This window comes from Typopeltis vanoorti, chromosome 11 (assembly GCF_054136105.1).
Source record: "Typopeltis vanoorti isolate ZY-2024b chromosome 11, IOZ_Tvanoo_1.0, whole genome shotgun sequence".
Classification (NCBI taxonomy): Eukaryota; Metazoa; Arthropoda; class Arachnida; order Uropygi; family Thelyphonidae; genus Typopeltis; species Typopeltis vanoorti.
Window position 1 is genome coordinate 2,529,413 of NC_143559.1, and position 23,374 is coordinate 2,552,786.

The 23,374-nt window shown below is 37.8% G+C and overlaps 1 protein-coding gene across 3 annotated transcripts in view; it reads left to right on the forward strand.

The window, feature by feature from the left end:
- Positions 1 to 23,374, forward strand: part of LOC150101271 (myelin protein CNP-like) — a 279,632-nt gene that overhangs the window by 100,904 nt on the left and 155,354 nt on the right. For all 3 annotated transcript variants that reach the window (XM_090400742.1, XM_090400743.1, XM_090400744.1), the window contains exon 2: positions 10,417 to 10,727. In XM_090400742.1, the coding sequence (XP_090256868.1) occupies positions 10,429 to 10,727 (299 nt within the window). In that variant the 5' untranslated portion in view covers positions 10,417 to 10,428. The remainder of the gene's footprint in view (positions 1 to 10,416; positions 10,728 to 23,374) is intronic.

Genomic DNA, 23,374 nt, shown 5'->3' on the forward strand with positions numbered 1-23,374 from the left:
AGGAGTGGAAGGAGAGCAAGATAAGCTTGTGCCACTTCATAAAGGAGGTGATCAAACTCAAGCATCAAACTATAGGCCTATCTGTGTGTGTGTCATGTGTTGTAGTTAAGTTGTTGGAGAAGCTTTTGAGAACTAAGATCCAGAATTGGGTTGACAACAATGGTATTATCTTTGATGGATAGCATGGATTTGCTGAAGGGAGGTCATGTTTTAGTAATCTACTTACTTATTACAATAAGATGACTGCTTCCATGGACAGAGGAGAAGGATACACAGTAATATACTTAGATTTTGCAAAGGCTTTTGATAGATTACTGCATGATAAGTTGATAGTCAAATTAGAGCGGATGGGGGTTCAATATTAGATTGGTGTATTGGTTTGGAGACTGGCTATCTGATAAGTATCAACAAGTTGTGTTTGAGGGGGCGGGGGGGGATATCCAGGAAAGTTACTAGTGGTGTGCCTCAGGGGTCTGTTTTAGGGCCATTGCTGTTTAACTTGTATATTTATGATATTGGAGAAGATTTGGATGCAGATATTCAGTTGTTTGCAGATGATGCAAAGTTGGGACGAATCATAAAGAGTAGTGAAGATGTTGTGGCCTTGCAAGAAGATTTGAATAAATTGAGTGATTGGGCAAGCAAATGGGGATGTGAGTTCAATGTTGCAAAATGTAAGGTTTTAAAATTTGGAAAACAAAGTTGGGATGCAGAATTTATGCTTGGTGAGAATATATTGTTGGAGGTAGAGGAAATGAGAGATCTGTGGGTGATAGTGGATATAGATCTAAAATTTAGGGGACACATCGCCAAAATTGTGAAGACAACACAAAGGCTTCTGAGAATGATGTGGAGGACACTGATGTGTAGAAGTAGGGAGATTCTTGTTCCGCTGCATAAGGCTTTGATTAGGCCACACATGGACTATTGTGCCCAGATTTGGTCACCTGGTTTTCAGAAGGACGAAGAGATGTTGGAAAGGGTCTAGAGGCGACTGACTAAGGTAGTTTCTAACCTCTGGAATGTCTAGTATGAGGAAAGATTGAGAAGATGCAACTTGCAGAGTCTGGTGGACAGGAGGTAGAGGGGAGATATGATAGAGACTTACAAGTTATTAAGGGGTTGTAATAGGATCAATGCTTTTTAAATAACGGAACCTGTGGTGCGTTCATAATTAGAAGAAACACACGTATAAACCACAGTGAAAATTATTTAATTGTAAATATTTCATCCTAAGTATCTTAGGACATCATCAGTACAGTATTTAAACAAAAATTAGGAATAACATACAGTTAGGGCGCATGATTACAATAGAATCTCATGAAAACATGCATAACGTGCTAAAGTAGTACAAAAAAAAAAAAAAAAAAAAACGTTAATTATTTAACACAGTTTTGTATGATAATTTCCCATACTTTAGGAATAGTAAGAACATCGTTGCGGTTTAGGTTTCGTCTATGTAATAGGGCTTCAGAACTTTCTTTGTATAAACGTTCATGTTTAAATAAAGATCTATGTAAAAGTTTAGCCTTTTCCCAATGGATCCTATGGTTTGGATTTTCAATTCCGTGTTGAGAGAGGCCAGATTTCTGCGGTTTAAGAAGACGAATGTGGTCTTGATGTTCCAAGATGTGTTTCTGAACAGACCTACCTGTCTGTCCAAAGTAAGATAATTTGCATGAGCATGGAATCTCATAAACACCAGGTAACATCAAGGGTGAGAATTTGTCCTTAGGAGAAGGTAATAAGTTGTAAATTTGGTTGATAAGTTTGTAAGTAGTGGCAAAATTGTATTTCTTCATAATTTTAGAAAGACGTTCTGAGATGCCTTTAATGTAAGGTATGGGAATCCTATGCACTTCTTCCTGTCTGGTTTGATGTATGCAGAAGTGACTGATGATTTTTTGAGTTGTTTTGGGATTATATCCATTTAGGATGGCTGTATTTTGATAACTTCTAATTCCTGGTTTAAAGATTCTTCAGAGGAGCAGAATTTGTGTGCTCTGGAAACTAGTGATTTAATAATGCCAGATTTCTGAGATGGATGATGAGCAGAAGAATTGTGAATGTAGCGACCTGAGAATGTAGGCTCGCGAAAGACTGAAGTGGCGATGGAACCGTCTTCTTTTCTTTTGATGTGTAAATCCAAAAAAGAGATACCCTGTGGAGATTCTTTTTCTAACGTAAAGTTGATGCGATGATGAAGAAGGTTAATTTTATCTAGAAACAGTTGTAATTCAGGTTCGGGATGATTCCATACTGCAAATACGTCATTGACATATCTTAGCCAAATATTTGGTTTGGGTTCAAAAGTGAATATTTTTTCCTCAAGGTGTTCTAGAAACAAATTTGCTAGGTTTGGTGATAAAGGAGATCCCATTGCTGTTCCTCTTGCTTGTAAATTTGACCTTTCCAGGTGAAGTAACCTGATGCAATAACAAACTTGAACAATTCAACTACATCAGACGGAAATTTTTGAGTTAGTAATTCTATTGTTTCTTTATGGGGAATGTTAGTGAAGAGGGAGACAATGTCGAAGCTGATTAACAAGTCAGTTTTTGATAGTTGAATGTCTTTAATTTTTGTGTGAAACTCAGTAGAATTTTTGATTGAAGAGACTGAGTGGCCTATGTGAGGGCGGAGAAGGTTAGATAAGAATCTTGATAACTTGTACGTTGGACAGCCGATACAGTCTACGACAGGTCTAAGTGGAACATTAGTTTTGTGTAGCTTAGGTAAGCCATAAATTCTAGGAGGTCTTGCATGGTATGTCTTAAGTTTTTTGATTGTTTCTTCATCTAAGGAGGAAGTTTCATTAAGTAGCTTATTTAATTTTCTGAGTTGACGATTCGTAGGATCAAAATCCAATTTGGAGTAAGTATTACGATCTCGAAGAAGTAAATTAATTTTTCGGTCATATGAATTGGTATCAAGAACCACAGTGGTATTTCCTTTATCAGCTCTAGTAATGATTAAATTTTTGTTACGTTTTAAGGAAATAATAGCTTTCAATTCCGGCGGTGGGATATTTAATTCTAAAGGTTTGGCATTGTAGATCACTTTAGCTACTTTGAAATGAAGTTTGTTGGCTTCAATACTGGAGAGATGCTTGATGTTTCTTTCTATATTATGTATAAAAAGTCTAAATATGGGAAACACTTTGGTGAAATCGCAAATTTATGGCCTCTTGCTAGAACATTTAATTCATCTTTTGTTAGTTGATGGTTAGATAAATTGACTACCCATTTTTCCGTTGGTAATTTGTTAGTGATCTTTTTTGATCGATTTAATAGATTAAGATATTTAATATGTAGAGCACTATTGCTTTTATCAAAAGCTTTTTTTCCCGAATTCTTTGAGACAGTTATAATTAATTGTAGCAATTCTTGATTTAACGTATTTGACAAATCTGTTTCTAGTTCTGTAATATTTAAATTGTTTGTTGCTAGTTCATGCTTAGACACTCGTAACTGATTGAGTAGTAAGGAATGACTTGCTTTTTGATAGATTTTATGGGCGCCTGGAGATTTGATGGTTTCTTTCAGTTTTGCAAAGGTTGGAATAAGATTCTCACCCTTGATGTTACCTGGTGTTTATGAGATTCCATGCTCATGCAAATTATCTTACTTTGGACAGACAGGTAGGTCTGTTCAGAAACGCATCTCGGAACATCAAGACCACATTCGTCTTCTTAAAACGCAGAAATGTGGCCTCTCTCAACACGGAATTGAAAATCCAAACCATAGGATCCATTGGGAAAAGGCTAAATTTTTACATAGATCTTTATTTAAACATGAACATTTATACAAAGAAAGTTCTTAAGCCCTACTACATAGACGAAACCTAAACCGCAACGACGTTCTTACTATTCCTAAAGTATGGGAAATTATCATACAAAACTGTGTTAAATAATTAACGTTTATTTTTTTATTTATTTATTTTTTTTTTGTACTACTTTAGCACGTTATGCACGTTTTCATGAGATTCTATTATAATCATGTGCCCTAACTGTATGTTATTCCTAATTTTTGTTTAAATACTGTACTGATGATGTCCTAGGATACTTAGGATGAAATATTTACAATTAAATAATTTTCACTGTGGTTTATACGTGTATTTCTTCTAATTAGGATCAATGCTGGAGTGGTTCTACAGAAAATAGTGGGAGATCAGGGGAGAACCAGAGCTCATCCCTGGAACTATAAAGAGGGTGTGATTAGGGGAGTGAGAAGCAGGTTTTTTTCATGTAGAGTTGTGAATGATTGGAATGCCTTGCTTGAGAGTGTGGTGTCTGCAGAGAATTTGAGTGTGTTTAAAGCATAATATGATGAGCTGTGTGTATGATAAAAGGACCTCCTAGATGAGTCTTTGACTCCATTTGTTCTTGGGTAATAATAATAATAATAATAATAATAATAATAATAATAATGTCCATTACGCCATGCTTTATACTCATTCAGTGTATTTGCATTCACCATAATGTCAAGCAATTGATTCCATGCACCACTCTCCATGAAAAGAATCTGCTCCTTATGCCCTGCTCAACCTTTCTTACCTGCGAACAGGCAAATCAGCTATCAGAGCATGTGCAATTTACGGACGAAAAATGCTGTTGTTGGTGGTGATGGGGAGGGGGGATGGAGAAGATGGTGTTGATGGTAGTAATGGTGTCATGTATATTTGGAAAATAGGTGGAAAGTAGTTTGAGAGACAGTGAAATGTGTGTAATGGAGTAGAGTGCCCTCCTGTGATGAATCCTTGGACTCCTTGGAGGTATCATGTAATAATAGTAATAATAATAATTATTCTAATGATTTTCTAATTTCCCCCCAAAAAAAAAACCTTCCTTTTAACAGCCTAACAGCAGAAGTATGCACATCGCAGAAAGAAGACAGCCAACAACATCCAAAAAAAGGTATGTGCGAAATTTCTTCCTCTATTATTCTGCATATATTTGTCTCTATAATGCATTTGTAATGCCCTAAGAATTCTTGAGTAAAGAGCGAATAACATTAAGAAAGGGGCACTCCTAAACGAAAGCAAGAAAAATAGCCGTAAAAATAATAGTTTTTAAGAGGAGTAACATGGGAATTTTCCCAGAAATAATACCTATAATTTTTTCTAATTTGTATGTATGGTTTGCCATATATCCAAATATATGGCAAACAGATTTACAAATTCTGCTTCCTTACCAATCATGCTGGGCGCACCATCTGTTGTGATGGATACCACTTTTGAAATATCAATTTGCCGAATAGATAATTCATTCCTAACTGCTTTACATATTTCAACCCCACGTAAGTTCAAGTTAATCATCTGTTTGCATACTTAGTCATCCCTACAAAATTGAGCAAAGATTGCCAACCTAGCTGATGTGTGTGCTCTCATCACCACAAATAGAAAAGTACTTACATGAAGCCAAATCTTTTGTTAATTGCTCTGCTGTATTCTTAAGTATTATTATATTGCTCTGCTGTATTCCTTTCCAACTTAAAGCACCTCCGTAGCGCAATTGGAAGAACACGGTACATTGCACCCTTCGATTGGAATAGGCCTAAGTTCGATTCTCGTCACGGCGGGAGGAATCTTTATCTGGACGATTTTCAATTGAAGGTGAGTTAGCCAATCTCATACGGAGGTAGCAGGATTTTTTCTCCCGGAAACTTGGGTTTTTCATCCCACATACAGACAAATCGGCCCTTGAGAACACACGCAATTTACAGACATAGAATACCAGTTGTGGTGGTGGTGGTGGAGGTGTGCGGTAGATGGCGTTGATGGAGACAATTAGTAGTAGAGGTTCAGTGTAGTGGGTGAGACAGTATGAGTTGAGACAGTTGTAGGTGTCCGCCCGCGATGAGTCTTCGGACTCCTTGGAGGTGTCAGGAATAATAATAATAAGAAGTATTCTATCCTTAATTGTTTTTCTACTCAGACAATTCTTGAATGCGCTGAATAATTTTTAGCTTTTCTGAAAGATTGTCCAAAAGGAATGGAGCACATTCTAGCCACGCTTCCCTAATATACTCCCCATCACTGAGTGGTTTTCAACTTTGGGCAATATCTTTTGAAACCTCAAAACTAGCAGCAACTAAGTTGGAACTAAGCCTACCTGAAATAAATTTTATCAAAGTATCGTACAAATTTTTTGTCTTGCTCAGTTCATGAGCAACTGTTCATAATTTCTTATGAACAGTTTCAAAATGTCTCTTTACAGAATAAGTCTTACAGTCAACTGATTCGGAACATAAAATGCATAATGCTTTATTATCTTTCTTAATCTGGACTGAAAAATGCCACATTTTTCAGTCCAGTATTCTTTAAATTGTCTAATATCCTTTTCATTTGAATGTTTATGTTTCTTTGCTGGTGGTTGTGACATTCTGCTCAATCTGTAAAGAGCAGGTAGCAAATAAATATATATATATATAAATAGGAAAGCAATTAAATAATTGCTTTATTCTTACAGCTTGTAACTTTAATAAAAATCGGATTATGGGGTGTGAAAATGTGGACAGAGATATATACACTGACAAAAATTATAATTTGCACTCGATCTCATCATAATCACTCTCTACATATACCAACCAAGTTTAAGCAAACCAAAAATTAGTGCAATTATAAGCTGACCTACACACATGCAAATGAAAGAGAAAGGTATGCATGCAATCTAATCACGTGCAGATAACACTTCATAATCCTGAATATTGATAATACATTTCACATAGCTTTAAAAATAACTTACCATATTTACTGGAATGTAACTTGCCCTCAGATTTTGCAAAAAAAAAACTGAAAACTTTAGTTTCCGAAAATCCCCATATATATCTCGCACCACAATTTTTACTTTAATTTTTTTTTTGGGGGGGGGGGGGGGAAGTGCAAATTATATTCAAGTAAATACAGTATGTTTATGGCAATGTAAAGGAAATTTGCTTTTATATCTAATACGTTAAACCTATTAATTGACAATAAATACTTCCAATCGATATTTTAATGACTTACGATTTAATAAATCCAAATCCACATATACATACACACCTTAGAAAATGGATACGTTCTTTATGAAACATGAAAAGGTATATCAAATGATAGCAAAGGAGTCACGGCACGTCTGGATGCCTGACGAATGATGCAACAACTGAACCGGCCGAAACTTGTACATCAGTATATCGCGGAGATAGATGGCTTGGAAATAGGATGTTTGTTTCTTATTACTTATTATTACTAAAACAGTTGTTAGGGTTTGCTTATTTATTGCATTTTTATTTGGTATCGCTGCACTTAATAAAATTGTATTATATTAAGTTAAAATATACAAGTCAGCGAAGATGTTTGAAATGTATTTTTTTATTTAATTATTTTTTAAGATGGGCCTTGGGTTGCATGCTAGAAAAAAGTCATTGGCATGCCATGTTTGGCAGGCATGCCAAGGGTTGTCCTCCCCTGCTCTAGACTAACCATACATAAAGAATATAATAAATATTTTTTCAACGGTTTCGATAACGAACCAAATGATATAAATGTGTAACAGATTAGAAAAAATTAATGATGAATCAGGCATTTTAGCATTTTTAGGATAAAAACGGAATCATGTTTGTTAATTGTTATACACTGCATAAATGCATCAAAAGGGTTAAGCAAAAAGCCTAATATAATAGGGAACCACAAAGATATTATTATTACTGGGGCCCTAAAATTCTGTCAATGGCCTTAGTTATACGCAAAATTAGAAGAAGAAAAAAACAAAATAATATGTTTTTGCAAATATGTACTGACTGTGAGGTGCCCGCTGCTGAGAAGCAGCCACCACAGTATAAGCAATAAACCAATAAAGCAATCACCTTGCCATGCGTTTGCTTTATTGTTTTATTTTTAAGAATTTGAATTATAGTACTGGGGTGCCCCCCCCCCCCAGCTGCACCACTGTTTGTACCACAGGTAGGCTGAGGACTATTGTTTCTCCCTTTTCTGTGTTTTTATTTATTTTTACATAGTCGTGGAAAGCATGCTCTAGAGACCAAACTCGGAATTTTTTCAATCCACTCCTGGCCTCTAGTAAGCAGGACAATGGCCTCATATGCTATATGTGATGAAGTTCACCTTGTACCTAAAGAATAATCACAAGCATCCATACTCATAGTGAAATTCGAACCCGTAACCCACTGGTTGGTGAACGGATATACTAACCACTTGGCCAACCAGGCCAATAATGATGGTTATATAGTATCTGAATATTACATTATATGTTTGTTAGTTTTGTTTTAATTTTTTAACAGATGAATCAACTGTTCAGTATATTAAGTGTCATGGTCATACACACTACTGGCCACTTAATTACAAACTTTTATTTAATACCGTGTTGGATCTCCTTTAGCAACTGTCAATACTGATCTTCTTCAACTCCCTGTGCATAGTTTGATGGGATATGGGTCGAGAACAGCATTAATTAAATGCTTCAGTGAATTTCTGCACACAGGATGTTCTGTTTGTCCGTGCAAGCCTTCTCACATGACGGTGATCTCATTCCTGACAGACTATCTTAGGACCACAGTTATACCTCTTAGACAAGCAATGTGGGCTATTTTTCCATTGATTAAACACCTGGGATATCTAACCTTTTGAGAAAGAAGTCAACTCCACTATTTTCAAAATTGAGATTCCAGCTAGACGGCCCACAATAAGTCCTTTATCAAACTGCAAAAGATCCTTTATTTTTCCCATTATGATCAACACCACTATTGATGGTTACTGACCGCTACATTCTTAAATAGTTGCCTAGAACACATGGTGATGCACGTGATCAAGTATTTTTCATATACACCGTGTAAGTAATGTTTATGCATATCTGCATAAAGGTTTCTAATTCAATGGCCAGTATGTGTATAATGTCTGTATAAAGGCAAAGATATTTAGCATACATTACGGGTGTGATTTTGGGATAAGTGGCAGCCATTATTGTTGTTAATTTGGTAATGTGTGACACTGTATCACAAGTGATGATGGGCATGTGAGTCTTTGGTTCTTTTTAATTGTCATTTGCATTCTGGTGTTTGTATTAATAATAATAGTTTATGTATACATTTTTGAAAATTATGGAGACAACCACCGTGTTTGAATAAAAACTTTAGTTTAATATAACTAAAATCTACATTCGACCTTTATGTCAAGGTCATCTTCTGGAGCATACAACTATACACAGAAAACAAGCTACACTACAATCAAACTGGTTTGATTGTAGTGTAGCTTGTTTTGATTGTAGTGTAGCTTGTTTTGATTGTAGTGTAGCTTGTTAAAGTTACTGACCAACCGCTACAACAATTGTTGGCCTGACCTCTGGTGAAAAAAAAAAAAAAAAATTATACATCAACACTAGAGTCCTATTATTAGTGTTATCTGTTGGTTGTAGAAATACATTGGGCGCAACAACAAGTCTATGTATAGTTCGCCCACCGTTTGTAGGTCTCTGCTTGGCGTCTTGCCAAGAATAGTCGATTCATGCTGAAGGGGAGAAAGAAATGAAGGACGTACGAATTGGTCGCCAACACGCGAAATCACGTGCTTTATAGGTAAAATTTTCCAACTGTTATACAAGCAACATAATTAACTACAATAAGCATAAAAGAGAAGTTAATTTTCCGACGTGTAATAAAAAACAACTCATCCCACAATACGGACTGATTACCCTATTATCGGAATGGATTCTCCTTTTTCTGACATGCGCAGAAGTGTCGAAGGATCTCTAATTGGTGGGCGAACTATATCTATCTATATACATATATTGACATCATGATTATTATAAATGTACATTCCAGCCAGTTGGTATGGAATGGTTTCTAATACTAGCTGAAGATTGGCTAGAGTCCTGACTTATGCTGGATCTTATATATTAGGTAGGCTGAATGTGTGCCATCCAGATCCTTGGAATTTTCATGCTATCTTTGTTGTTGATATTTGGGTGGTTTTCCAGTTGATTTGGTGTAAGATGTTGAGCACGTGATCTGAGAGACCTGCTTCACCATAATGGTTATATTTAATGTGTCTAATGTGTTCTTTCTTACGTATAGGGATTGTCCGTCCTGTTTCACCAATGTACGGTAAGTTACAGGTGCAGCGGATGCAATAGACACCAGGATGTGCCAATGGGAGGAGAGGATCCTTAGAGGAGCTGAATATGGTTTTAAGTTTAGTGGGTGGCTTAAAGGTGGCATTGAGGTTATAATGTTGTAGGATTCTGTTGATTTTTTCTGATAACCCTTTAATGTATCTGATGGCTATGGTTTTACTGTAATCTAGATTCGTTTTTGTTGTTGTTTTATGGAGTATTTTATTTAAAAAAAGGATAGTTTATGTATGTATATAGGTAATGTTTGTTGAATTCAATTTTTTTATTATTATTGTGACTTTTTTTAATAGCAATACATCATAATGACTGATCCCAGAAGATCAAAGCAAGTGTTAGGGTTTGATGTATCTCCAGAAAAGATGTTTGATTTTAATTTTTTAACAGATGAGTCAACTATTCGGTATGTTAAGTCTCATGGTCATATAATGTTCATTATTCGTGGCCCACCAGGTGGTGGTAAAAGTTTACTAACTAAAATGATTGAAGAGAAATATCTAACATGTAAAGTGTGCAGTGCTGACCATTATTTTGAACTACCATTTGTATCTAAAGAACACGACAGGGATGCGCTAAAAAAGTCCCACGATTTTTGTGCACAAAGGTAAGTGGCATATCAGTTTCCTTTAAACAGAGTTGTGATTTTAAAAAAAAAATGAATAGTTTTTACACTTTGTTTTCATTAATTTCTCTCATACAATTGAACAGACTGATTTTGACTATGAATGTAATAAATATAAACAGCAAAAACATCAGCCTGAATTCCAAAACTCAGTACATGAGAATAACTCTGAGTGTATTTGCATTTTTATTTTTTTATCTAGTCTGGAAACCTTGCACTAGAGATCAAACATGGAACTTTTTAAAGCCACTTCAGACCTCCAATAATCAACTGTTGTTGTTACCAGACAACGAAATTGATCCCACACCTAAAGACAATCACAGCCATTCATGTCCATGGCAGGATCTGAATCCGCAGCTTGTCAGTTGGAGAGTAGATACGCTAACCAATCTGCCACCTAGGCCAGCATTTAAACTACTTTTAAGATTTCAGGTAAGTTAAGCATCCATTTTCAGACAGTGTTTTATCATCCACCCACATTTATTAAAGACATATTTTCACATGAATTCCAGGCACAAAATTTTGTAAACTAATCATGCATTTTGGTTTTGTGGGTCTTGCTAAGGATTCTGCTCTAATGATCAGACACGGACTTTTTCAGGTTGTCTCAGACCTACAATAAGCATGATGGTTCCATTTCCAGTGTGAGACTGCAACTTTGAAGTTGCAGTCTCGCACTGGAAATGGTTTTGTCCCTAGTGTTTTTACTAGCCAATGATTTTGTCCCTAGTGTTTTTACACCCTTTGGAAGATCTCTCCAATATCAAGCTGGTAAATCTCTCTTTCTCTCTCTCTCTACACCTTGTACATCTCATTCAGATCTTAAAACACACATACACAGTGTGTGTGTGAGTGAGTTTTAAGATCTGAATGAGATCTAGTGTCCATTGCAAGAGTGCAGACAGTGTATTCCATATGCTCACTGCTACTCTCCATCTAAAAACATGCTTCTCACTCCTTTGCTAGCAACAGCCCTATATAACATTCAAAAATTGTCTTAGATTTCCCCCCCCCCAACTCTACTGTCAAAGCTTTTCCAATTTTTTATGCCTCTGTAGCACAATTGGAAGTATGACAGTACGTTGCGCCCTTCGATTAGAAAAGGCCTAAGTCCGATTCTCATGATGGGAGGAATCTATATGGACTTTTTCAATTGAAGGTGAGTTAGCTGATCTCATATGGAGGTAACAGGGGTTTTTCTCCCGGAAATTCGGGTTTTTCATCCCCTATACAGACAAATCGGCCCTTCAGAACACATCGCAATTTACAGACAAAAAACATTAGCTGTGGTGGGCAGTAGATGGCGTTGATGTAGGTAATTGGTAGTAGAGGTTCTGTGTAGTAGTGGAGACGGAGAGTTGTATAGTAGGTGTCCTGCGATGAGTCTTCAGACTCCTTGGAGATGTCACGAATGATAATAATAATAATAATATTCGGTTGGCAATCTTTTCTTAACACTTTGTACATATCAATCAGATTATTATTATTATTATTATTATTATTATTATTATTCAGGCCTCCAAGGAGTCAAAAGACTCATCGAGGGAGGTCCTTTCTAAGACATAAAGTCTGTCAAGACTCATCGAGGGGAAGTCCCCCCCTGAGAAACACAAAGTTTATCATACCACTCCTTAAACCCACTGACCGTTCTCGCTCCCACCACTCCATCAGGCAATGCATTCCACGGCTCAACCACCCTCCACACAAAGAAACCACTCCTTACCCTCTTGCTCACAGTTTCCTTTCGTAACTTCCAGGGATGGCCTCTTGTCATCACTCCTTCCCGCTGATCAACCAAGCGAAAGAACTCCCCAGTGTCAACCCTGTAACCACCTCTCAACAGTTTAAAAGTCTCAATCATATCACCTCTCCTTCTTCTATCCACCAAACTCTGCAGTCCACATTCTCTAAGCCGATCCTCATAACTATCCTTGTACAGCCCTGAAACCATCTTTGTCATCCGTCTTTGTATCCTTTCCACGGTTAATTTATCCCCTTCAAATCCTGGGGACCAAATCTGAGAACAATAGTCCAAGTGTGGTCTGATCAGAGACTTATACAACGGAATGATAACCCTCTTATCTCTGCAGGTCAGTGTCCTTCTCATAATAGCAGCAATCCTCTGTGTTACCTTCACCACCTTTGCAATATGTCCCCTAAACTTCAGGTTTCTATCAATCATCAACCCCAGATCTCTTGTCTCCCCTACTTCCTCCAGTATAACTCCTCCCATAGAGTATGCAGCATCCCATCGATGTTTCCCAAACCTCAAGACCTTACATTTTGCTGCATTAAACTGACACCCCCATTCATTTGCCCATCTATCTAGCTTATTTAAATCCTCTTGCAGGGCTACCACATCTGCACTATTACTAATAATCCTTCCAAGCTTCGCATCATCCGCAAACAACTGAATATCCCCCTGCAATCCACTGGCTATGTCATTGATATAAAGGTTAAACAATATAGGTCCTAGTACTGAGCCCTGTGGGACCCCACTTGTAACCCTCTGCCTCCTGGAAACTGCTCCACCATACACAACTCTCTGATACCTATCAGACAGCCAATCCTGAATCCAGTTGACCAATCTGACATCCAGACCCATGTGCTGCAACTTAAATATCAGCTTATCATGTGGCACCCTGTCAAATGCCTTCGCCAAGTCTAAGAAAATTGCAGTATATGCCTTTCCCTCATCTAATGCTCTTGTAACTTTATTATAAAAGGCTAGCATATTGCTAAAACAAGAGCGTCCTTTCACAAATCCATGTTGATTCTCACAGATAACATTACCCTCATCTGCCCAATGCTGTACACGGTCCCTCACTACTTTCTCCAAGATCTTAACAACTACTGATGACACACAGACTGGCCTATAATTAGACACTTCCAGTCTGTTACCACCCTTATGCAATGGCACTATCTTACCTTCCTTCCATTCCCTGGGCACCTTTGCCAAAGCCAGACTTTCATTGAAAAGCCACGTTAAAGGTATTGTCAATTCCCTAGCACATTCTCTCAAAACTCGTGGAGAAATACCATCCAGTCCCACAGCTTTACTGACATCCAGAGTACTCAGTATCTGAAACACACTCTCCTCCTGTACCTCCAGACCTCGTACCAGTCCTATCCCTCTAGCATTAAAACTGACTCCTCTAGGATGAAATACTCCAATAAAGTGTTCAATGAACAATTCCACTATGTCCTCTGCATCAGTCACTCTATTCCCATTTTTATCCCACAATATCATTCTTCCACAGTCATTTCTCCTCCTACTGGCCACATAGCTAAAAAATTCCCTAGGATTTTCTTTGGATCTTAGGGCCAATCTCCTCTCATATTCCAGTTTCGCTTTCCTTACCACACGAGTCACTCTTCTGGCCTGTGTCTTATATTCCTCATGCATCTCTTCACCTGTCTCCTTATATCTCTTCCATAGCCTCTTTTTCGCATGCAATTCCTGTTTAATATTGTTTGTCATCCACTTTACTCCAAATTGTGCCCTCTTCTTCACTCGTGGTATACAACTTACCATTGCTGATAACAAATATTCTTTCACAATTTCCCACGCACTGGTGATATCCCGGCCTTCCAATTCCTCCCTCCATGAAACTTCCCGAAGTTGACGTCTAAGACTATTATAATCACCTGCCTTATAATTCCACATAAGTTCCCGTCTCTTTGATACTCCTGCATGTCTATTCATTTTCCAAGTCAAAACCATATGGTCACTCTCTCCAACTGGTGGGAGAGACGTCAACTCAGTTATTATCAACTCTTCTGATGCTATAACCAAATCCAAAATTTTTGAACCTCTTGTTCCCTCTGTTACATGTTGCCTAAGACATTTGTCCCTCAAGAATTCTAGAAATTCCATTCCCCTATTGTTACATGCATCTTCCTCTCTCCAATTTATACTACTGAAGTTAAAATCTCCCATAACAATCATTCTTCTTGCACTTGCCAAACTTAGCTGTCTAAACATCTCCTGGTCCCCATCCTCTGTGCTCCTGGGTCTGTAGCAACACCCCACTAAATATCCTGTCTTGCCTACCTCTACCTCACACCATACGCTCTCAAAATCATTTGTCTCACTACCTTCCAAATTTTCCACTCTTAGAGGACATAGGTCATCACTTATCATAAGCAGCACCCCACCACCACGCTTTCCCCTCCTATCCTGGCGAAAAATGCTATACCCAGTGACTTCTATTCCTGTTTTTATATCCAATTCTGTCAACCACGTCTCAGTGATCGCAATAATTTTTGGCCAGGCTGATGCTATCTGCGCCACCAATTCCTCTCCCTTATTCCGGATACTCCTGGCATTAGTATACAGCATATAAATGCCATTGTTTCTATACCCAGCATTATCCCTTCTAGACTCCACTGGGCTCAGTCTTACCTGACATTGTCTCCCTTCTCCCAAGTATCCATTCCCACAAGAGGCCACCCCTGCTATCATCCTCCCTGGGACACACTGACTCGTTCAGAACAGCAATCTCTCCAGATGCCTACGTCCTTCCTCATTCAAATGCAAACGGTCTCTCGCAAACAACTCCTCTCTTTCCTCAAACGCACTCCAAGCATCCACATATACCAGTCCTCTCTTGTCACACATTCTCGCTATTATGCCATTCAATATCACCGCTCTTCTGCTCAGCTCATCATTATCATACCTAGGCAACACGCACACTATTTTTCCTCTCTCTGTCTTCTTCCGTACAGTCTCGACCTAATAGATAGAGTCTGTACAGTTCAATTTTTTCTGGGACCAGTATCCTGGAAGAGGAAAGTCACTATTAGTGTGACTCATATGAGGGGATACCCTAAAATAAACGGAATCTGAACTTAGTGCACGCGCGCATTTATCTAGTTATGGATGATGCTGTTAGGCACCATTAGTGTGCAGTATTCCACACCAGTATAGCAAGTGGCATCATCCTGTGTGAACTGGTTCACTGATCTGGAACCGTGTGTGTGTGTGTGTGTGTGTGTGTGTGCGCGCGCGTGCGTGCGTGCGTGCGTGAAAGGAACAGAGAAGGAATGCTCTCTGTTCCTGTTCCTTGTGGGACATTTTGTTTCCTTTTGGGTAAAACTGCAGCTGAAACTATCTATGCTTCTGCAAGCCTTTAAGGATGATGCTTTAGGTAAAATGCATGTCTACAAGTGATTTTTCCATTTCAAATAATGGGGCATGTCAGTTGAAAACCAACCATGATCGAGCCGACCTTCGATAAGCAGAAATGATGAAAACATCAAAAGGGTTTGCCAGGCAATCAATTAAGATCGCTGAAAGACCATTGAGCAAGTTTCTGAAGAGATGAATTTGTCATGGAGTTCATGCCAATGAATTTTAACAGGTTTGCAAATGAAATGGGTGTCTGCTAAATTTGTGCCTCATTTGCTCACAGAGGATTAAAAAAATGTGTGAATGTTTGCTGCAATTTGAGGGAGCATGTTCTTAATGACCAGAACTTTCTTTCAAAAGTTGTGACCAGGGATGAGTCTTGGTTCTACAGTTATGATCCAGAAACAAAACAAGCACCAAGCTATAAAACTCGATGTAGCTGAGAAATATCAAAGCGCTTTACATCAATTTTTACAGAGGTCAAGTCTCATGAGAACTGTTACAAAAATAATCTTGTTTGTCTCTGTGTATTTTATGTTAAAGATTAATGTAAATAATCCTATGGGAATTGATTGTATTTACTGTTTTAACTAAAATTTCTAGAATATCAAAAACTGAAAGGCATTGCTTTGCCATCGGATCTTTGTATAATAGCTATGTATACGAGCACAAGAAAGTTGTTTACGATTAAGTGTGTGAGAAAATTGTTTGCGAGCTCTGCACATGAACACCTTCAAAGTTAGTATCAAAGAGATCCGCTAGTTTCAGAGAAATTTCCAACAAGACAAAGAAAAAAGAGTGCACGGAGGAGAAGAAAGAAGGGATCCGCCTTAACAAAATGATCAAGGAGAACTGCCGATTTCTTCGGGGTTTACAACCCTTGGTGCAGGCGAGGTCCAGTTGACAAGTCAAGAACAGACGAGTCACGGCCTTGTCTGTTCAACAGCTCTTGAAGAAAGCAACATGGTGATTATTCCCTACCCTCCCTACTTGGCTGTTCTTTTTCCATGCGAGTTTTAATTATTCCCATGGATAAAGAAAACCATGAAAGGTCAACGATTCATTGACAAACTGAAAGAAAAGTCACTGGAGACTATAAACAGTATTCCAGTTGAAGTTCCAGAACTGTTTTCATCAGTGGTAAGACTGTTGGGACAGGTGCATTGACTCACCTGAAGAATACTTTGAAGGAGACTAGAATATGGTAGAATAAACTTTAATAAAAATTTTAAAAAAAATAATAATTCCAGTTATTTTTGAGTACCCCCTCGTATATATAGTGGTTTGCCAATATCTGTCAGTTCGCCATTCTCTATTTGAAGTTAATCATTTATAGTTCGTTTATACCATTTATAATATCCGGTATCCTATAATGCAGGGGTCGGCAACCTTTCCAGAGTCGCGGGCCAAGCATTTAATTAATAGAAAATAGTGAGTGAAAAAAATACTCAAGGTATCAATTTTATTATATCAATCTTAAAAAAAACACAGAAATATTTAAAGTACGAGATATGAAACAAGCATGAAAATGAAACTCAATGAAAAATTATTATCACATAAAAACAAAGTATATGTAATATAGTTTTATACATCACAATATGTGCGTCTCCCTGCTTAATGTGAGTTTTGTGATTGTTTTCCCTTAGCCAAATTATCTAGATCCACTTTATAACCTGAGATGTAAATTCGAATCGAAACATGCAAATGTTCATTAGTTAGTCGAGAAGCAAATTTATTTTTTCTAAAACACATGGTAGAAAATGCTTGTTCGCAAATGTATGTGCTTCCAAATGCAACTATCATCTTCTTTGCGAAAATTTTTTGGATATTTTCTAATGAAAATGCATTCTTTAATATTTTATTGCGTTGCAATTCCAAAACTTCTATCAGTAGTCGGTTTGTTTAAAAGGGTTAAACAAACCGACTTTTTGTGGATATTAAAAGGGTTCAGTATCCACAAATCTTACTGAAAATTCCATTTTGTAAATCTTCAATAATACCAACAAAAGTTTCCTTTTGTGTTTGCCATCCAACTGTAGATGCCGATTTGCACCATATATAATCATGTAGATTTTCTTCCATCATATATTTCTTCAACAGACATAGTTTGTCTTCAAAAGCTTTTATGTCAGAAAACAATTCTGATGATAATTTACCATGGCCCTGCAGAAACTAGATTCTTGTACAGACATATTGTTTACAATTTTCTGTAAATGCTAATGTTGTAACCTTTAGTATGGTACAGTATGACCTTTGTAGTTTTTGTGCCAAATAAAGTATAAACCAACCAACCAACCCTGTAGGTTCAATAATTAAGTTCATTAAGGTAGTTGTAATGTCTACCATAAATGTAGGAGATCCATTTTTTATCCGATAGTTGTAGGACAGTATTTTCGTGTTCCGTCATGAAAATATCTATTTCTTCATGTAAATTACAAAATATTTTTAGCACAGCACCTCTACTTAACCATCTAGCATTTGACTAGTAGATAAAATCCTCTTGAAATGTCCATAACGTCTTTTCTTCATGATAAAATTTTACGGGCCACATGCCATGCAAATATAGTCAACCTTTTATGGGCTGCCAAAAATGCACGTTTGGGCCGTTGGTTGCCGATCCCTGCTATAATGCATGCAACAACCATATCCTATAAAATGCTTCAGCAAAGTCCAAAAGTACCATGGTGTAACCACCCCTCATAATACAATTTAATGGAATGTACTTAACTAGCAATAAGTTCAGTATGAGAAAGGACATGAAACATGAAAGGGGTTGTTTTAAGAGGAGAGAGTGAAGAGAGAGAAAGTGAAAATCATCATTTAATATTCCATTAAACCTCCAACATGAAAATCATCAGTATATTACCTTGATATGATAAAAAATGAATTAAGAAGAAGGACTATGATTACAAACGATTCGATGTGTAGGCTGTGTAGAAGGAATGGATGCGGGTTTTTGGATGTGTGGGGTGAGTCTGAGGGAAGATTGGATTTGTATAAGAGGGATGGCCTACACCTGAATGTGTTTGGTATCAGGAGGCTTGAAAAACTAATAACTGGCATGAAACCTTAACAGAGAGTCAGGAAAACTAAATTATAAAGGGGAGGAATGGTTAGAATGTGAGTGCAAGAGTGACAATGTTATATTATTATTATTATTATGTGACACCTTCAGGGAGTCACATAATAGTAAGAGTGTTAGATTTGATTATAGTGTCAGAGGGCTTTATAGTTAAAGACGTAACTATTCTGCCTCCAGTTGGTGACAGTGATCATGCAGTACTCACTTGGGAAGTGACTAAGTTTATGAGTGTTCCATAGACTCATCGAGGGAGGGGCGCTTGCTCTAAAACTCTCTGTCTCCACGATTCAATCCACCAAGTACAATGAACAGCAACTACACCATCTACTGTCCACTGCCATTAGTATTTTTTCAAACAATCACAAACATCCATGCCCACAGCAGGATTTGAACCCGCAGCCTTTAGGCAGGAGAGCAGTTACGCTAACCACTTGGCCAACCAGGCAGGCATATAACTGTTAATGACAGGAATGGGCTTTGTCGTGGAAATGCTGATGAGGAGAGAATAATTTCAACTTTGTGTTCATCTATTTCGAACCCATCAAACGTGTAAAGATGTTTACATGTATAAGGCACTAGAGAAGAATACAGATCTGCGAGTTGTCCAACTGTCATTCAGATTGCAGTCAAGAGTATACAAAAGAACATGGAGGTAGAGTTTATGTCTGTACACGAATGCTAGGAGTATCAGAAACAAAGGTGTAGAGTTTCTTGCCTTAGTCAATATGTTGGGACCTCAGATTGTAGGCAATTAGTGAGACCTGGCTATCAGAATCAGACATAATAACTAGTATCGAGTGTACAGGGTACAGTATTTTTAGGAATGATTGAGAGGATAGGAGAGGAGGACGGCATGCTGCTAATGATATCGGATGACTTGAATCCAGTTAGAGTTGAGAGCTATCATTGTAGTACTACTACTAACAGTATTTCATGTGGCAGTGAGTTTGAAGCCATCTGGTGTGAGGTAGAATCTAACAAGATCAATTACATGGTGGGGTGTTGTTACAGACCTAGTGGATTGGTTGATAGTAATGAAGAAATGCATCACCAAATAGAAAAGATGAGCATGAAAAGAGTCATCATAATGGGATACTTTAATTGTCCAAATATTGATTGGGTAGCAGTAGAATCTCATTAGAAGAATGAAACTGAATTCATTGAACTGTTGCAGGACAACTTCTTCAAGCAGCATGTGACAGAAGGAACTCGAGGTCAAAGAGTGTTAGATTTGATTATAGTGTCAGAGGGCTTTTTAGTTAAAGACGTAACTATTCTGCCTCCAGTTGGTGACAGTGATCAAGCAGTACTCACTTCGGTGAGTACTGCTTGATCACTGTCACCAACTTTTATGAGTGTTCCATTCAGAAAAGGTTACATGCTGAACTACAAAGCAGGAAATTATGACCAGCTGAGGAATATACTGAGTTCAGTGGAATGGAATTGGTTGATGGATTTGAACAATATCAACAGTGCATGGAAGACATTTAAACAATGTGATTTCAGAATGTGTCCTGAGAGTTTGAAGAATAAATAGGATAGGAATCAAATGGATGTGCAATCTTATTAAGCAAGAGATTCAGAAGAAAAGGATGACGTGGAAGGAATACCACGTGCATAAGGATGATGTCCATTATGAAAATTATAAGCATCAGGTTAGAACAGTCACAACTGTTCTACAGAAAGCAAAGCCTGAGTATGAAAAGAAACCGGCTGTCCATGCTAAAGACAACCTACAAGAATTTTATCAATATGCTGCAAGTAAAAGAAAGAATAACTCTTCTAAATGTAGATTACATGAGGATAACAGATGCAGAAGAGGCAGTTCAACTAATGAGTGTCTCTTTTGTTAAAAGCTACCAACCTGGTGTACACAGCATTGAGCTCACTGCTACCCCTTCACTGGATAAAGAAACTCGGGTGTATGAGGATGAGGTATTAGAGTTGTTGCACAAACTGAATAAGAATTCACCAATAGCGACTGATGGGATATCGGAGTGTTCAGCTGAACTAGCTGTTCCTTTGGCCAAGATGTTTAATGAGTCTTAGAACAGGCAAGATTTGGCAGGAATGGAATGAATGTATGGTAATTCCATTGCACATGGGTGGTGCAAAGACTGATGTATCCAACTATCAACCAATTGGTATCTCTGGAATGGTGGTGAAGATTTTGGAAAAATTGGTTAGGGCTTGCATTCAGAAATGGATTGACAGTGAATGTCTACTTTGCAATGAGCAACATGGGTTTACTAATGTTTTAGCAACTTGCTCACATTCTATAACAATGTTACCATTGAAGTAGACAAGGTGAATGGATGCACCATGATACGTTAGGATTTTGCTAAGGTTTTTGAAAGAATACAACATGGTAGACTGTTTCATAAATTGGAGAATATGGGTTTGGATTATAGAATATTAGCATGAATAAGGGGATGGCTGAGTGACAGATATTAAAATGTGGTATACTGGGGATGTGAGCCTGCAAGATTTAAGGTAACCATTGGTGACCTTAAATCTTGCAGGGAACGAAGCACTGAACCAAAGGATCAGTGCTTCATTCGCTGTTATTCAATTTGTACATTAATGATATTGGGAAGGATTTGACAAGCGACATACAGCTATTTGCTGATGATGCAAAGATAGGTAGGGTAATCAGGAATGATTCTGATATGCAGTATTTGCAGAACAATTTGAATAGGCTGGAATAGCGGGCACGGAAAAATAGATGTCAGTAAATGTAAACTCATTCACTTTAGCATGATTAGATATCCAGTGTTGTATTATATTGGTGGGATTATGCTAGAAGAAACTGATGAGGCTAGGGATCTTGGAGTGTTAGTAGACAGGAAGTTGAAGTTCAGAGCCATAGCAAAGATTGCAAATACAACTCAAAAGATAACTGCAATGCTAAAATGAGGGTGGCGAAAGGACGAGAGGGCATCCTTGGAAGCTGAGAATGAATGCCAATAAGAAGGGAGTGAGGGCTAGATTTTTCTCGCATAGGGTGGTGCATGATTGGAATGGATTGCCATTGGATGTTGTGAGTGCAAGCAGTGTGAATGAATTCAAGGATAAGTCTGATAGCTGGTGTGTGTGGTATGTGGCCTCCCTCGATGAATCCATGACTTCCTGGAGCCTCTCTTAATATAATAATGATAATAACTGCAGGACAAAAAGAAATAATTAAACAGCTGGTTTAATTTCAATCATTTCAATATTTTGTCTCTGTCACAGAGACATTCTCAGGAATACAATCTTAAAATTGCAATAACACACACAAACTAAACAAGAAACAATAAGTGAAAGAAATAAAATTAGACTAGATGTCAATTAGGCAACAGGACTTGATGACATATCACCATGTGTCTTGAGGGAATGTTCCAAGGAGTTAACATCATAACCCTGGTCTACCTAGTTAACAAAAGTCTTGCAACAGCACAAGACTCAAAGGAGTGGAAGGAAGACAAAATCTTTCCACTTCAGAAAGGTTTTGATAAGGCTAAGCAAACAAATCATAGGTTGATCTGTATATCTTTAGTTGTAGTTAATGTATTGGAGATGCTTGTGAGAGATAGAATACAAAATTGGGTTGATCACAATGGTATTCTTCATGCTTATCAGCATGGGTTTGTTAAAGTGAGTTCATGGTTTACCAAGTTTCTCATGTACTATAATAAGGTGATGAATGTATTGGACAAAGGAGTGCATATACACTGCTTGGAAAGAAGACAATGGGCACTTTTGTTCCTCACACTATGGTCAGCCTCCTTAATAAGATGTAGGACCTCTTTTAGCTGCAATGACTGAAGCAGCAATCCTAAGGGGCATACTTTCCATAAGCGTACAATAGTGATCAATGGGAATTTTGGACTATTGTGGGGTGGACATCACTAGACTTCACACGATGATCTGGATCTTTCCACAGATGTTCACTAGGGTTGAGATCAGGGCTCTGTGGAGACCAGTCAAATGTGATGGTGCATTCTCTTGCTGAAAGCAACACGGATTAAGTCTGTAGAAACACCACAAAGCAGGAAGCATTGCATTGTCCAAAATGTTCAGATACTTTTCTCGGAGTTCAATGTTTGTGGCACCACAAACAGAGGTATGAGGCCAAATGAGGAAAAGTAGGATCATACCATCACACAGCCACCTCCAAATTTCATAGTTGGGGTTACATACTCTAGTAAGAGACATTCACCAGGCATCGGCCACACCCATACTCGGCGATCTTCCCGGCAGAGGGTGTACGATTTGTTACTCCATAATACAGCTTGCCAGGCTTTCATGTCCCACTGTACACTCTCTTTGCACCACTGAAGATGATGCTGCATGTCGGAGTGGGTAATGTGAGACTTCCATATTGTGGTCCTATCATGAAAACCGATGTTGTGAGCCTTGGTTCACAACATCGTG